This window comes from Antrostomus carolinensis, unplaced genomic scaffold (assembly GCF_000700745.2).
Source record: "Antrostomus carolinensis isolate BGI_N321 unplaced genomic scaffold, ASM70074v2 scaffold13378, whole genome shotgun sequence".
Lineage (NCBI taxonomy): Eukaryota > Metazoa > Chordata > Aves > Caprimulgiformes > Caprimulgidae > Antrostomus > Antrostomus carolinensis.
In genome coordinates this window covers 192,025-208,592 of record NW_010335162.1, presented here as the reverse complement: position 1 = coordinate 208,592, position 16,568 = coordinate 192,025, and the positions used below count along the sequence as shown (strand labels likewise).

The following is a 16,568-nucleotide window of genomic DNA, read 5'->3' as shown; positions in this document are numbered from 1 at the left end:
CCCCGCCGCTCTGACGGGTGCTGCCTGGCTGCAAATCAATCGCTCTGTCAGATCTGACCCATCTCTGAAGCTGCCACGGGTAACCCATCTCTGACACACTCACACCAGGGCGTTGTTTGATCACAGAATCATAGAATGGTTTGGGTTGGAAGGGACCTTAAAGCCCATCCAGTTCCAACCCCCCTGCCATCAGCAGGGACACCTTCCACTAGACCAGGTTGCTCAAAGCCTCATCCAGCCTGGCCTTCAACACTTCCAGGGAGGAGCAGCCACAGCTTCTCTGGGCAACCTGGGACAGTGTGTGACCACCCTCACAGTGAAGAACTTCTTCCTAATATCTCATCTCAACCTCCCCTCTTTCAGCTTAAACCCATTTCCCCTTGTTTTGTCATTAACTGCCCTTAGGAAAAGTCCTTCCCCTCTCTCCAGCCTGCTCCGAGTCTGGTTCTTTCCATGCCGTGTCCCTGCGTTGTTGGAGGTGGTGTGGATTGAGTGGTGAGGGACTCGCTGGGCTGCAGCGTGAGTTGGTGTCCACCACTCACAACACTGTGAATTCTCTTCTTCTGGTCCCATTTGTACGCTCCAGGCCAACTCGCTCCAGTTCCTCTATAGCCCACCTGTAGTAACAAGAAGTTATTTAATGTTCTAGCTTAAATCTCGTGTGGTTTAGATCGCTGTCATGTTGAAGGTGATACTCCATCCTGGACGAGCATGTCTCGAGTTATAGCCAGAGGTGTACGTCTGCACATGAGCTTCTCCGTGCCAAGTGACAGAAGCTCTTCAGTCCCTGGCAGCAAAGTGCTGGAGATAATATTCAAGCAAAGGAAGATGTAGTTATTTATTACCACTCAGATCCTTTTTATTACTTGGATATTTTATAATGGGCTCTTAAATTCATAGTAGGAAGTTGCCTGATCCTCAAAGCTATAGAAAAGCCGTGATAAATCTTTGCATGATTAGCAGAAAAATTCCTTTATAGCTGCTCTTGGGTTTGTGCCACGTAGACTCTTAGCAGAGGATTATTGCAAACCGATACCTGATAAAAGCATAGAAGTCTGTCTCCTGTAAGCATGTATCTGTAAAACACCATATCCATTGGGACCCAGTGTTTTTCTCCGTGGCCCAGGGCACCTGAGAATAAACTGTGGTGATTGTTATCCCAGCCATGTTCAATGTGCACCTGCGGCTTCTCTGACTGACACAGGACCTCGGTTGCTGCAAGCCAGTGAGTTGTGAGTAAAGGCAACACAAAGCTTTCACTTTTCCCTGGCCAGAAGTCCAAAATAAACAGCAAGGTCCTCTGAGGCAGGTCTAAGTAGGGTTTAGGGATTAAGTATAAAGTCCCTTGTCCTCTAAAGCACGCCCTGTAGTATTGGCAAAGCGAGGTAACAATCGCTTTTCCTCCTGTTTTGACCGTCTTTTTCATTTCCATTCGCTTTTCTCCCAGCTGTATGTGGTAGACCAATGCCAAAGCTAAACCTCTTATCTCATGCAGAGAGGACTTCAGCTAGGATTTTGTTTTACAACCTTGGCGTAGCTGTCTGGTTTAGCAGTTAACTGCAACTTTCCTATTCTGTGTTGGAGTGTTTTGCACTTCAACTTACATCTTGTAAAAACAGATCATTTCGCTAAGGACTAACTTGTCCAACCCAATTTTGAAGCTTCTGTTCTGTGGAAACTTGTTAATCTAATGCCAGTAACCTTCAGCAAAGACAAAAAAGATTCTTTGCAACCTGTGTTGTCATTATAGAAGTGAGAAAAAAAAATCTACCAGGAGCTGTACATTGCTCTCAAGAGGAGGCACAGAGCCCAGGTGGACTTTGAGCTGTGGCAGTCCAGCTCAGGGTAACAGAATGAAGCTCTGCTGAGTCACAGAAGTGTTTTTCAGAAGTCACTTGAACAGATCCTGGTGAGAGATGTGTGTTTCAGGATATCCAGGATAATATGTGGAAAATATTGGGAGCCTGGGAGCTTCCTAGCAGTCCTGCTTGGTGAGGAGAAAACACTGGAGCTGGGGAGTTTTAAGGTAGGAGACTTGGTGGAAACTTGCCAACTAAGTTATGCCCAGGATTAAGAAGATAAGCTTAAGTGATTTGTTTATTTTTATCTGGCTATGCATGCAGCTTTCATTCTGGCACCAGTGGTAGTTAGCAGTACTGTTGTGTGCAGGGGTAATGTAGGGCTTTATCTAGCTCAGAAACAAACTGGAAACTTAGATATTTTCCAACTTAATCTTTAAAAATTGGAGTTTTGCGTCTCCAGACCGCTTTGAGTTTCCCACCTGAGGTTTGTCACCAAGCAACAGAAGTAGGTACAGTCGCAGTTTCGGGATCTGATTTGCAAAAGTTGCAATCTGTGGGAGATGTAGTTCTAGCAGAAGAGAGGGGCAGGTAGCTGTAGGATATCCTGTGTGGATTGAGAACCACCTTACCTGCTGGTAAAAGTCACAGTAATTCCTTGGGAGCAATGCTGCCATTTTCTAACCTCATGTCCTCATTCCTGGCTGTACCTAGTTTCCTGTATAGATGAGCATTTTTGATCCTGTTCCTATTCAGGCAGTGACCCTAAAATATGGCACTTAGGTATTTTGTGCTAATTTCTCCTACTTTGAGCTCTGCTACCTTCACAAAAGCTCTGCTCTTACTGTACCACCTTCTGACTGGGATATGTTACTCTCTCCTTGCTCAGCAGTATTTTTTTTGTAAATGGTTTGACAATAAACACACGTGAGTGCTCCCTGACTGCAGACAGTGAATATCTAATGTAGGCTTCCTTTTCCAGGTATTACCCATGCCTGCTGCCGGTTCTTTCAGAGTCCTGTGAGAATGCTGTGCTATACAGGTACCCTCTGTGCTTGTCAGCCAGCCCGTGCAGTATCCTGGAAGTCTTAGATGTAGTTCCTTTGTAGTCTCCTTGTCTTGTGTTGAACAGGTTATCGCTGCAGGCTCCTGGTTAGCAACCCCTGTAAGGCATGAGTTCTGAGAAGTCCTCACCCTCTGCTTCTACCTGCTCTACACGTAGTCTAGAAAACAACCGGCGGCTTAGGTATTTCCCTCTTCTCTGAATGTGACATTTATCTCAAATGTGTGGGTCACTCTTGCTTTCTTGAGATGGGAATCCATCCCTCCTCGCATCTGGCTGTGAGAACGTTTCAGAGGAACAAGCTGCTATTGTCTAACTCTTTGTGTATTCAGAGTTGTGGAAGTGGGATGGTCCGATGGAGGCAGTGTAACTGCTTTGGATCTGGACTGGTTGATAAAATGTTTTCTTGGTTCAGCCAAAATGAACTGGGGAGGCATGCAAGGTAATGGGAAGTAGTTTCTTGCATGCAGGAACCGACCAGAATGGAGCTGTGATAGCAGGAGTACTGAAAATGGTAAGTGCTTTGGAACCTGGTATCCTGTACTCTGGTTCTTTTGGGAAATAACTTATTAAGGAATTGACACCTGCCAAGTAGGGTGAAACGAGCAGCCTGTCTTAGGGGAGTGGATTTCTGATAGGCACAGATTTCTTTACTAGAGACTGGATGCTCACGAGTCTCTTTCTCTTCTAGGTTTAACTGGAGTGAGCTGATCCCTCTGCGGCTCTGGGGAAGGACCCTAGGCTTGCAGACAGAAAACTCCCAGTTCCTCCTGGAAGGCATGCCTTTCCGCATATTTGGGGGTTCAATGCACTATTTCCGAGTCCCCAGGGAATACTGGGAAGACCGTATGCTTAAGATGAAAGCATGTGGCTTAAACACCCTCACGACGTGAGTATCCTCACTCCCTAGGCTCTGTCACATGGACCTTGCAGCCTCTCCCCTCTTCCACAGTAGTTAGTGGGACGTTGTCATTAATTCCAGTGGGCCATAACAATGTCTTTCTGTATTTGTTATTAAGAGAAAAGACACAGAAAAGAGTAGTGAGGACTCAGGTTTTCTTTAACCAGCACACACTGCAGTATCCTCAAACACCAACTGGAACAGATGTCTGTCAGACATACTGGGAAAGTGCCTTCTTAACCCTGACCCGATGGGGAAGAGTCAGGCTCTGAAACAGCCATTCAGCACGGCTGTGATTTAGAAATTGCTCTGGTTTGGAGAATGAAAGATATACTTAGAGAGAGATCACATTTGATGGTCTTGAGAAACTCAGATATTGCAGGAAAAGAGTGCAACACAGTAAGGACTTGTCAGAAAAATGAAAGAAAGGCACAAATAAATGGCCACTTGTAATGTGTACAAGCAGTAATCTCTGGATCTGTTACTGCCTAAGAAAGAGAGTGCATAGTTTTATTCTGTTTCACAAATGCAGTGCCCTTTTCAGCCCTCACCTCCGCTGTCTTTCAGGTATGTGCCATGGAACCTTCATGAACAAGAAAGAGGGAAGTTTGACTTCAGTCGAAACCTGGATCTAGAGTATGTGGTACAGACAGCTCTATTATTAAATACTCCTGTTTTGAGGGGAGGGTGTGTGTGTAGGTTCTGGATGAAGATGTCATTTCCAGCTTCTGAAGCAAAGCCTGTGCCTTGATCAGGCAATGCAGACTCTTATTCCTTCCCCTGCTTTCTGGAGTCCTGGGAGCTTGTAGGTTTAGTACTAACCCAGTATATTTGCTTCATCAAGCAATTCTCTTCTGGTTTTGGTACCTAAATTTCATGGTGATTGGTGTATTAGGAGTGCATGGACTAAAGATTCTGCAGTCAGACAATAATTACACTGTCTTGATCTCTAGGGCCTTCCTTTCACTGGCAGCTAAAAATGGGCTGTGGGTGATTCTGCGTCCTGGACCGTATATCTGCTCTGAATGGGACCTTGGTGGTCTGCCCAGGTAAGTGTGTAAGTAGTTCAGTTAAGGCAAGTGTTTGGGACTGTGGGGGAAAAAAAATCCAAACCAAACCAAACCAAACCTCTGATCATACAGTTGAACCTCCTTCAAAGATTTAGAATGGCTGTTAGATGGGAATATTTATTTCCTGCGTCCCCAAAGCACATGAAGACCTGTTCTGTAACTGAGCTGTCCTAAGTAGTACAGATAGTAAGCCTGGAATCAGGATCTTTTTTGAGCAGTTATTCTTTAAAATAATCATTGGGTTATGCAGAATGGTTACAGCAAGAGAACAGAACTGGGGAAATCCATCTTCTCTTGCTGTTGTAACTTACCTGTCTGTATAATATGAAGAGAAGTATTTGCAGCTTGATGTAAGAATTCGCTTCATCTCAGGTCTATTTTAAAAGTCCTACCAGAACATACGTACTATATGGCTGGCAGTAATAAAGACCCATAACTTTTCCAACCACCTACTGCATTTTCTCCTAAAGCACACAGCTTGTTGGCAAGAGGCTTTGAGAGCTGAGTTGAACACATCAGCATTGAGACTCACCTGGTTACTAGATCCCAGTGGAACCAGTGCCAGGTTACATACTACTTGTTTTCTTTATCTTCACAGAGCATAAACCTCAGTGGAGACACTTGACAAAATTTGGGGATTATTTCTTTTAATCTTTTCATTTTTCAGAATGCTCTGCCTTTGGCATCGGAGAGTTCAGGTGCAGAACTGCAAAGGTGTGTCAGGGACTTACTCACGAGAGCGTGGGTCCTTGTGACCAGGGGCAGCAGCTAGCTCTACATTAGATTATGAGAAGTGCATATCTTGTCAGTTGTTGCCACATCACCCATGTATTTTTTTATCAGACAGATAAAAGATCTTGATAAAGAGCAACAGTACCAGTCTCATTGTATAGATAAAGAGGCAATGGTTTTGTAAGCCCATCAAGATGCATGTAGCATGCAGTAGTTGAGTCTTTCAGACCTCTGGAAGCACTATTAATGCCTCCTTTTGCAGACACAGGGAAGGTACAAGCTCACTCTGCTTAAATTGTTATAGCAGTACATTGTTCTGCTCTTAAACAAATTGCCCTTTTCTGTGTTAACCCCAAACCAGTGAACTAAGTCTTATAAATCAGCAGTAGAAACCATGGGAACCATTACCAGAATCTTTGTTGTGAGCAATGATTGAGGTTTTATGAGGGAGCACTTGGTTGTAAAGTGCCCTTGGGGATGCAGGGAATTGCAGAGTAACCTTGAGAGTGGTAAGTTTAGCCCTTGAAATCTTAATGGGAAAGTTAATGAAATAAGCAAATACAAATATAAAAACCAAATACCAAAACACAGACCACAGAGGGGAACAGCTTGGCAATTGCAGTCTGGACTCATTTAAAAGTGTGAGGGGTAGACAGCCTCACATGGTGTCATTCATGGACTCACAATGTTGTTCATACCTGCACTGTGGGCTTAGCCTGGTGACACAGAAAGACCAATGATTCCTGCCCAGATGTGACCTGATGTTGGTGGGTGGTGTTACCTCTGGGAGCCTTGACTGGACAGGAGACTTTAATAGATCCCTTTTGCTGCTTTTCTCCTAGTTGGCTACTGCAAGACCCAGAGATGCAACTGAGGACAACGTACAAGGGCTTCACAGAAGCTGTGGATGCCTATTTTGATCATCTAATGGCTATTGTCGTCCCTCTTCAGGCAAGTACAATCCATTCCCCTCTCTGCCCACAAGTGGGGACTGTCTGCACAGATGAGTCTGAGCTGTGTGTAATGGCAGCAGGTTGAAGCAGTAACAAGTCTACCAGCTTTGCTTTAGGAAACAGTATGGACTGACTGTGTCAGCTCTCCAGATCTAGCCCTTTGGTTATGCATTTGGGAGGATGAGAAGGTGGGGCTGATCCTGTCTGAGATGCATCTATCTTTCCTGCAAGCCAGTGCAACTGTGATTTCAGTCTCTCTGATTAGAAATCATGGTGAACAACTTCTTCCTTTTGTTCCAAACAGTACAAGAAAGGAGGTCCCATCATTGCAGTCCAGGTGGAGAATGAATATGGTTCCTACGCCAAAGACCCAAACTACATGACCTATGTTAAAATGGTAATGTTGGCACATTTACTTGTTTCTGTGGTGAACCTCTCTCATAAACCACCTTCCTTATAGCATTTTCTTTCTTCTGAGTAACCTTTGAGCATGGCTTCAGAAACCCTTGAAAGTGTCAGTGCATAATCCAGTTGCATTTCCCTTGATGTTTCTTCCTGGAGTGGAAGAGATAGCATATGATCCTCTCAATACTGATAAGCCCGTGTTCTTACGTCTTCCAGAGAAGAGGGTGATAGGGAAATGGGGGAGTATCTGTAATACATAGCTGGCCTTGAAGAAGCTGTGTCCTGCTGGTCCTGTTTTACTTCTCTTAGATGACATTAGAGAAAGGTTTCTCTTTGTCTCTGTTGACTTTCCTGGGAGGAAGGTTTATGTGGACAAGCCACCAGCACACTCCTAAACGTGGTGATTCTGGTGGATCTAACATGAGTCCGACTTGTTCATTTGCCCCCAGTACAACTGCAAGGCAGAAAGTTAACTGCAGTATGTCTCACAAGGTTCATTGTTTCATTTCTTCTCACTGTACACTTCAAAGTGTTGCTGCCCATGACAGAGGTTACCCATCCCGTGGTGTGTATGTGCTATAAATTGTATGTTCCCTGCTCCTCCGCTACAGCGTTATCAGATCCTTGTGAAACCCTTTCCATATCCCAGCTTTGCCCTGAGCACCCTGAGGCTAACTCTGGCTCAAGTTGTCCTATTGCTCAAGGTATATAGAGGCTCTTCAACAAAATAAATTGTGTGGCAGGAGTCTAATCTGCTCAAATTGGTGCCTGTTCCTGCACTAACTCCATCTTGTGGAGTGATTTAACATTGCTTTCAGGGTTAAATATGAAGTGTAAATACAAAGATAAAGAGTTAATTGCCAATCTGAACTGATAATGTAAAAATGGTCTGTTATATCTACATAGTTTCCCTCCCTAGGTCCCACCAGTGGCAAGCATATAAGCAAATGGCTTTCAGAGCCCTAAATGAATGGGGCATAGAGACTCTGTTGTGTCTGAACAGTGTGTGGACTCGGTGTTTGCTTTTCCCTATCTCACTGATGAAAGAGCTTGTGATGTTTCACAGACCTGTCAGAACAAATAATGTTTCCTTGCCAGGCCTGTGGGTGTATTTTTGTAGTGCTGTTTCGTCATATTCTGGTATTGTGTGCAAATTATGTCTCAGGAAGTATATTATAATGGTTAAAGATGAAAATGTGGGAAAGCAGGATTTGCAGGGCTTCCTTTTTGGTTGAAGTGGGATGTAATGTGAGGTGCAGTTCCTAGTCTGTTCTGGTTTGGGCCTTGAGCTTGAATGTGGCAAGTTGATTAATTGACATATGCATTTAGCATGTATGACAGTGTTGTGACCTTCCTGGATTGTTATACCCATTAAAAAACCCCACAACTCACACAAAACCTGAAATCCTTGTCCTTATCTCACTCTTTGGGTTGCAGTGCCTTTGCCTTCCAAAAGGTGAAGGCCATGAAAGGGTGTATTGACACCTCCCTGCATAGCACAGTACATGAGCTGGGATTAGTGAAGCACACACCTGTGTCTGCCTCAGAAGCTGTTTCTATTCCTGGTTTCTCTGCTGCACCCTGAAATCCTGTAAAGCATTTCAATGTGTGGCAGCACTTTTCCCGTTTCTCCATTTTGCACTTCAAAAGGAGGGGAAGAAACTTAGTATTAATGAAATGCTCAGAGAATTATCTAAATAAATTTGTTAGCAATTCTGGTTCCCTCAGTAGCTGAATTTTGACAGATACCAGTTCAGATATTGATTTAGTGATGATAGGATGATAAACTAACCAGGTTGTCTTACCTCTGAATTGGGTTTGTCTTTAAACTCTGTGTTGTAACGCTTCTCTAACGCAGACTGTGTGTAATGCTCAAGTCTGCTCTCTGTGCCTGGGGTCTGTAGGCATGTGCAATATGCAAAGGTTTCTTTAAACACACAGCAGACAGTAACTAGTTGGTGCATGCGACACAGGTAGCTCCTGTGAGGCCTGGTGTGTCTTTATCACCATTTTACAGTTGGTAATTTAGAAATAAGAGACTGAAGGCTTGTTTTCAAAGCTCCTTGAAGCTGAAGGAGTGCCTTCCAATACAGGTACAGTGAAAAGAAAGCTTAATTTGCAACTAGGCTTTCCTAACCTCTCCTTCAAACATCAGCCACTGTTCTGTGAAAAAAACATCTGTAAGAAAAAAATCCTAATGGGAAGAACCTCGTGTGTGCATATGCATTTTAATAACCTTAGAGTGCTATTTCATAGAGTGCTGTGATATTGAAGAACCAGTAAATTAATTCAGACGTGACTATTCAAGAACATAGGTACCTGAGCTGTCCTGTGATGATATTCACTGGCAAACCAGCTATTTTCTTCTTTCAGCTTCCATTGCTAGTCAGGAAGGGTGAGCTGCTTTTCTTTTTCTTCTTCCACCTGAAGCCCTCTTTTGATGGAAAGCAGTGAAGCTATTTATTAAGCTCATCTCCAAAGAAGAAGATAAAATCCTGAAGTTTGATGCATCAGTGAGAAACCGATCCAGCTTTCTAAAACAAAATAAGATTTTTCAGTTGTCTTTAAGCTGGAAAAAGTAGGCAGGGAAGCTTCAGGAAGAATGGGAGATGTCACAGGAATAATATTTCTTACCAAGCCACTACCACTTTCAAACTATCCCAAGAGAAGGTGGTAATGTATTTTAATGCTTTAATATCCTGACAAATACTAAATTCAGGCTGTTAACAGAATGGCTTTTCCTCTTTTTAATTTAGGCCCTGTTAAACAGAGGGATTGTGGAACTGTTAATGACCTCAGACAACAAGAACGGGCTGTCATTTGGCTTAGTGGAAGGAGGTATGTGCTTGTAGGAGAACAAGGTAAGACTGTGTTCTTTGTCTGGGGCAGCCTTTGAAACGAGGAGAGCAGTAGGCTTCATTGGCTCAGCTGCACCCACTAACTGTGTTCTGTTGGTGGTAGGAGCTTCAGTCACAGAGGAGGGATGGTATACACACAAAACAAACCCAGTCCCTTCCCAGAAAGGTTTAGGGTGGTTTTTTTCAACATAAGGTGTAACACAGTGATAGCAGGATTGCTCCATGGGGAGGTAGCCTCTCTGCTTCCAAGGACATTAAGTGTATGCAGACTAAATAGCTTGCTGCTTTCTGTCTGGTATTGGGCATCTGTACTTCCCAGTGAGGTTAGTCATGAGATGGCAGCACCTAGCAGTTCTTCACCAGATTACAAGATTGCAAATACTACTTCTTATTGCTTCATTTGAATATATATTAAACAAGTACCTCAGCAATTACTAATAGTAATAACTTATTCTTAAGATCCCTGCTTTGCAATTGAAAAGAAAAATGTCCATCAAAACCTAGATTCTGAAATCTATCACTCTGGCAGTTTAGCAGTAATTTGTAGGGCAGCCCTGTCTTCTCAGTGAGCTTGCTCTCGGGTGTACAGCCTTTGGGAGGTAGGTAGAGGAAGGTATCAGATGTGCATAGTGCAAAAGGATGTGCATTTTCCCTTTCCCTCTTAAAAAGTATAATTCTGTTAAGTGTTTAAAAATGCTGCTTAGCTCCCCTCCTGCTTTCCACTGGGAAGAAATGGAGGTACAGCTGTTTTGAGTTATACTGTACCCTAAATCTGACTGCTTGGGGCACAGCATGATACTGATATCTAGATTTCCAGATCCAGTTGAGCTCTGAGATTTACTATGTATTTGGCCTCTGATCTCTCCTCTGGTCTGCCAGTTGCCTGCCTGAGTAGTAATTGCTTCCCTGAATGAAGTGGTTGCAGGGTGCAGTCTTTGAGTGCTCCTGTCATCACTCAGTTGTAAACACTGTTAATTTTCTAATCTGAGGCTCCTTTTTTTCCTCCTCTTGTTTTTTATATGACAGTACAAGGAGGACACATTCAGTAACTCTGAAGTCCATGGGCCTTCACCAGTTGTCTTCTAAATTGTATTTTTTTTGGTCTACAGCAGTTTCCAGCCTTGACCACACAGAGTCACTCTCTCCCTGCCAGCATGAGACAGGGCTGGTGTGGAAATGTCTGTCTAGCCCTCACCATCTTCTGTGGGAATGTTTACTGCCTCAGAGCTCGTTCTTGTTTGCAGTTGTCTTTTCCAGCGTGTTGCATGCTGAGAGCTCTTTGATACCAATTTGCCTCTTAGATGTCATAACAATCTGCTCATTAGAGTCAACATGTCAAGTAATCAGATGCGTGGAATAACTAGGGCTCAAAGTGGTATAGCAGCAAAGTGGTTATGAAAGCACTAACAGAGGGAGAACAAAATCCACTGTAGAAATGTGTTAAGAAAATAGAAGATTTCATCCTGGAGCTGAAAACTAATGCAGTGATTCTGTGATTTTGTTTGTTCTGTTCATCAGAGGTGTACTGATTTCTTTCCAAGAAGCATTTCTAGGTTCCTGTTAATGCCAGGAGCAGTCAGTCTAGTGCTCTGCAGAGAAAACTGTCTATTCTAGAAGGACCTGAGATTACAGCGTTGTAGCCCTTGTTCAGTGGTTGCAGCACATTTTCAGGGGATGAGGAAGAAAGCTTTTGTTGCTGTGGATCCCCTTGGTGTTCATAGGTGTAATGGCATGCCCCATGCTGTAGGGAGAACATCTCAGTCACAGAGTACCTGTGCAGCTCCTGCAATCCTCCTCCCTTCATGGGCACAGTGGCAAGAATCCCAAACTGGGTAGCTCTAATCTGACCTGGTACAGCTCTTCTGGGAGCTGATAGGTGACAAAATAAAAACTCTGGTTTCCCTCCAGGCCATAGCTAAAGCACCATGGTGGAAAGCTGTGTGTATGTGAAAACTGTGTAAAGGATGAATAAGGCTTTGGGGACTGGTTCTCCCCACCTTTACACCATTACACGTGTGCTGGTAGTCTGTGTGAAGAGCAGAATTGGGCATGTTCACCTTCAGGATTGCCAACTAATGTATTACATCAATGCTAAATCCTAGTTTTATTTCGTTCTCCCACCATGTCTGCCTGTGCTAAATTCTTCAGCTCAGCACACTACGTAGGTCAGCCTATTAAAATCAAGGTATAAACAGTGAGAAGTGAGCTTTTGCTTCTGTAAATATTCTGTTTGAAGTGCTCTGTCTGACACAACTGGGGCTGGATTTGATACCAGCTCTCTTGTAAGAAGTCATAATTTTAATAACAGAATCATATCATTGCTCCTGCATTTTCAAAGTTGATTGGGAGAAAGATCATCAGTGTGACCAAGGACTAGAAAAGTATGAAGGTGGTTCAAACGTGTAGCAGGGGTTGGAACACTGATATCAGATTAGTGTCTTCTAATGCATCAGCTCCTGCAGACAGGTCTTCCCACTCCAGTGCTTGAAGATCATGCAGCAACTTTTGCTAAACACTCACCACACACAAACTAGTTGCCAGTTCTGTGCCACACAGGGCAGAAGCACAGATAAGTCTTCCAATTACAGTCTCTATCTGGTTCATTTGTACTGTGGTTTCTCTCACCCACCCCCACAGACATGACAAGCTGTAAGATATTGCCTGGGTAGCTATTCCTGCAGCTAAAGCCTGGGAGATCAGCATAGCAAACAGATATGACTTTCTAATAATAAGTTTGCCTTTATGTGGTGCCTTTTATCTGAGGATCTCCAGGTTGCTTTACAGCCTCTAATTAAAGCTTGCGACACCCCGTGAGCTGCTCTGATGCTCTCTCTTTCTAGTATCTCTGAATGTTAGAGCTAAAAGGATGGCCTGCAAGTATTCCACTGTGTGCTGTGGTCCACTTAGATTCTGCATACTAAGTGAAGACTTTGATGGGAAATTTCTGAGGAGGTTGTATTGGTGGTTCAGAAGATGTTTGAGTTCCCTCTGAGCTTCTGCTGGGCTGATGCCTTCAGGACACCTTCCCTTATGTGTCTAAATTAATAAAACCTTTTTATTTTCCTGATAGCACTGGCCACTGTTAACTTTCAGAAGCTGGAACCTGGGCTACTGAAATATCTGGACACTGTACAGGTAAGATGCAGAAAAACTTTGTTCATGTAGATTTTCCAGGAGAGCATTAGAAATGAAGCACTGATAGTCTGGTTTGGTTTTGTGTGTTGGTTTGGGGCTTTTGTTGAAAAAATGTTTGGGCTTCCTTCTCATTAGGCCAAATCCTTCTGGAATCAGTGAAAATACTTACATTGATTTTGCTGGAAAGTGAAGGAGGTTTTAATCTAGCACTTTATTTTAATAAGCTTTCCATTCAGCTGTGCCCTGTGCCCTGTGTTTTGCTGTTAGGGGTTAGATTTCTTCACCCTTTCAGGTGTTGATACCCAGTAGCATCCTGCTTTGCAATTGTCAGATCTTTCTCTTGAAGTTCAGTTGTCTTTTACCCAAACTCTTTTACCCTGATGCTGTAGATGCCATCAACAGCTTGTTTGAAAACTGTAGTCTTCAAATGCTGGGTGCTGATCTACTGCAGTTCTTTCAGGGTACACTGTGATGGGTGTTCCAGTCATCTCCAATACCTCATGTCCAGTATAGGGAGGTGAAATTGTATTAATGGCACGTTGTGCAGAAGAGTGTTGGCTCCACTAGGCATTTGGTTCTAGTTCTGCAGAAAGACATTCACATTTAACATGTTGCTGGAGTGTCTTTAACCCCCTGTGCTGTCACAGAACTGAATCAGGGGTAAGGAATTGCCTAATGAACACTTGATGGAAAAAGTAACTTGACTGTGTGATGAAGGAGCACGAGGGAATAACAAGTCTTGGTTTTTAGTGACAGGTTCTCTCTCTTTGCACCCTCTGCCCTCTTCTTTCCCTGTTGCTTTGCTTGCTCCAAATGTCAGCCTGGATGGATGTGAACAACTGACATCTGCCCCTGGCTGTGATCAATTCTCTTCTCATCTCTTCCCTTGGCTTTTGCCTGGACTGTGAAAGGAAATCTTTCTGCTGGCACACTGAACGTCGAATCCTACTGCTTTAATTTTTCTTCTCCTGTACAGGCAAAATAGGCTGTGCTACATGTGCTTTCACCTTCTTTAGGTCTTAGAAAATTCCCTTAACCCTGCAAGTGAACAGAAGGCAGCACTTTCCCCACCAACTGAATGCAACACGGCCCAATAAAAGCAGCTCCTCCTTTGCCACATTTACTAATTACAAGATAGGAAGCCTGTCATTCATATTTGTAAGGATTATGAAGCTGTGTTGTCTTTTCCTTTATGGTATTTTATTCCAGAGGCTGATAAAACTCCTTCTTTGACTAGTTTACTGGGGACAGATTGATTAAACATAATTCCAAGAGCTGGTCTGAACCTGGAACAATTAGATTATTACAGGCATCTGCAGTTGTTTTCTCCTAATGAAACATGAGTTTCTTTAATGCCACTTACCTTGGCCATTTCATGTGGCATCAGATAAAGCCCCTATCAAATAAAGGGCAAAATTGCCTTGACTAGAAATAAATACCATGAGGAGAGAGTGCCAGCCAGACCGAACACATGTTGTCCTGTCCAATGTGATGGGGCTGGGTGGAATTCTACAGGAGCTAAGGGAGCTGGCAAGCAGTGACAAATGGGAAGCAATTTCTCTGTGTGCAGAGCCTTTTTAATGAAGACCTAATTCCTGCAAAGGCTAATTCTTTCCTGCCAACACCATATGCAGCATTAAAAAGGCATTAAGCTGCTAAGGTCTGCTGTTCCTACCTTGGCAAGCATTGGCTGCAGTGCACCTGCAAACTCTCAGCTGGCAGTGGCGTAGCTGATAAGCAGACATTAATAAATGTGTATTTCTAGCAGAACCTAAACAGTGACAGTCAGTTTGTCTTTTTGCTACAGCTCTACCAAAGAACAATATCCAGAGCTCTGGTATTACCTGATTGTGTGCTGCTGGTTTTGCTTTCTGCCTAGCAGAGTACTCCTCTGCTTTGCTTGCCTGTTCTGGGCACTGCTGGCCCACAGCATCTTGTTCCTCACTTGTTCAGAGCTCCTGAGCTGCTTTTTTTTAATGCCAACTTGAGCAGAAAACATTCTTGCAAACCATGTTGCCAAACTGCATCTGAACAATGCTTCTCTAGAAAATAGGGAGGAGTGCAAGACTGCTCTGTCTCCATTTTAACTCTTTGCTTTTGTTTTGATACAGAAAGATCAGCCCAAGATGGTGATGGAGTATTGGACCGGGTGGTTTGATAACTGGGGGGGCCCTCACTATGTCTTTGATGCAGATGGTGAGCACCATGTACTGTTCTTGGAGATAGGGAGGTTTGTTGCTCAGCAAAAAGTCACAGAAAAATGACATACAGCTTTTTCAAATTTTCTGTCCTGCTGTAACCTTTGCTTTGTGAGAATCTTTGTAAATTAATAATCTCTAGTGAGTGGGTCGCATTGCTTTGCCTTGGGTTTTCTTTAGTAGTGTTAGTAAACAGCAGCTATTTAAAAAAAAATATGTATTTTTCTTTGTATTCCTCAAAGAGGGACTCTATGGGGTGTGCAGAGAGACAAATATCTTAAGATATTAGTGGCAATGTGTCCTAAGGCCTCGTGCTACTCTATGTTGATTTTTTAAAGTGCAGCCCAGTGATTTAAATAATCTCTTTGACCTCCTGAGGTAATCTAAATCCTGCAAAGACTTTATTTGTATTTTGTAAAAATGTCACAAGTTTTGTGAAACTTCCATCATAATGACATTCCTTGTCTAGTGAACAAACACTCCTCATTACGAGGGGATTATTTTACCTTTTGTGGGAACAAAAGCTTTTTGCAAGTATTGCACTTTCTGAAAAGTACCAGGTTTTTTTGTAGTTTAAAAGCTCATTAGAAAGGAAGACTAGTACTGAAAAAAACCCCAACAACTCCAGAATCTCCAGAACATCTAAAGCACAGTGAAAACAGAGCTATATAAAACTATTTGAATGATTCTCACATCCTCCTTCAATTGTCTTTGTAACTGAGCCATTGATACATTGAGTTTAGGAGTCTGATTGAGTAATCCATACAACTCTTCTGCTTAAAAGCAAAATTCCTGCTCAGGTATGGGCTTTACCCTTTTTCACCTGTAGCAGAGGTATATTTGAATGTATTAATATGTCCCAATATATCAGTAGATGTGCTGCCCTTAGGGAGGGCAAAATACAAATCACAATACACATCACCGTAATTACACAGGAGTGACTGACTGACAAGAAGCAGAATGTTTGTGTCTACTTTGAATTGCTGGAAGAGTGTTAGCCTAGCTTCTTTGTGGCCTTCCTGACACTGCCCTTCCTTTACAGAGATGGTGAATACTGTAGCAAGCATCCTCAAACTAGGAGCATCCATCAATCTCTACATGTTTCACGGAGGCACCAACTTTGGCTTCATGAGCGGTGCTTTGGAGGCTGATGAATACAAGTCAGATGTCACCAGTTATGGTGAGTTTTCTTTCACTGCTTTATCCATGCAGCTATTGTCAGAACGCAGCTCAGAATGCCCTTTGGGCTAGTTACAGTTGACAGAAGCATCGGGAAATGATCAGAACAACCACTTTGTCATGGACAGATGAGTTGGAACATAGCTCAGAACCAAATGCCTTTCTAAATGGGGGCTGACATTAGTGCTTCCTATTTCCAGACCCATTCCAGGATGTGAAGGATCCCCTCATTCTGAACTGGGAATAGCAGTTGCAGATGATGACTTTGCTTCATG

General features: G+C 43.3%; 1 protein-coding gene across 1 annotated transcript in view; it reads left to right on the top strand.

Annotated features, from left to right (window-relative positions):
* Positions 1 to 2,781: 2,781 nt before the first annotated feature.
* GLB1L2 (galactosidase beta 1 like 2) overlaps positions 2,782 to 16,568 on the top strand; it is a gene marked incomplete at its 5' end in the record, with an annotated part of 22,096 nt that continues 8,309 nt past the window's right edge. The window contains 10 exons of the mRNA XM_010174457.1: positions 2,782 to 2,841; positions 3,554 to 3,751; positions 4,331 to 4,399; positions 4,717 to 4,812; positions 6,408 to 6,516; positions 6,823 to 6,915; positions 9,680 to 9,761; positions 12,852 to 12,916; positions 15,028 to 15,112; positions 16,157 to 16,294. Coding sequence (XP_010172759.1) covers positions 2,782 to 2,841; positions 3,554 to 3,751; positions 4,331 to 4,399; positions 4,717 to 4,812; positions 6,408 to 6,516; positions 6,823 to 6,915; positions 9,680 to 9,761; positions 12,852 to 12,916; positions 15,028 to 15,112; positions 16,157 to 16,294 — 995 coding nt within the window. The remainder of the gene's footprint in view (positions 2,842 to 3,553; positions 3,752 to 4,330; positions 4,400 to 4,716; positions 4,813 to 6,407; positions 6,517 to 6,822; positions 6,916 to 9,679; positions 9,762 to 12,851; positions 12,917 to 15,027; positions 15,113 to 16,156; positions 16,295 to 16,568) is intronic.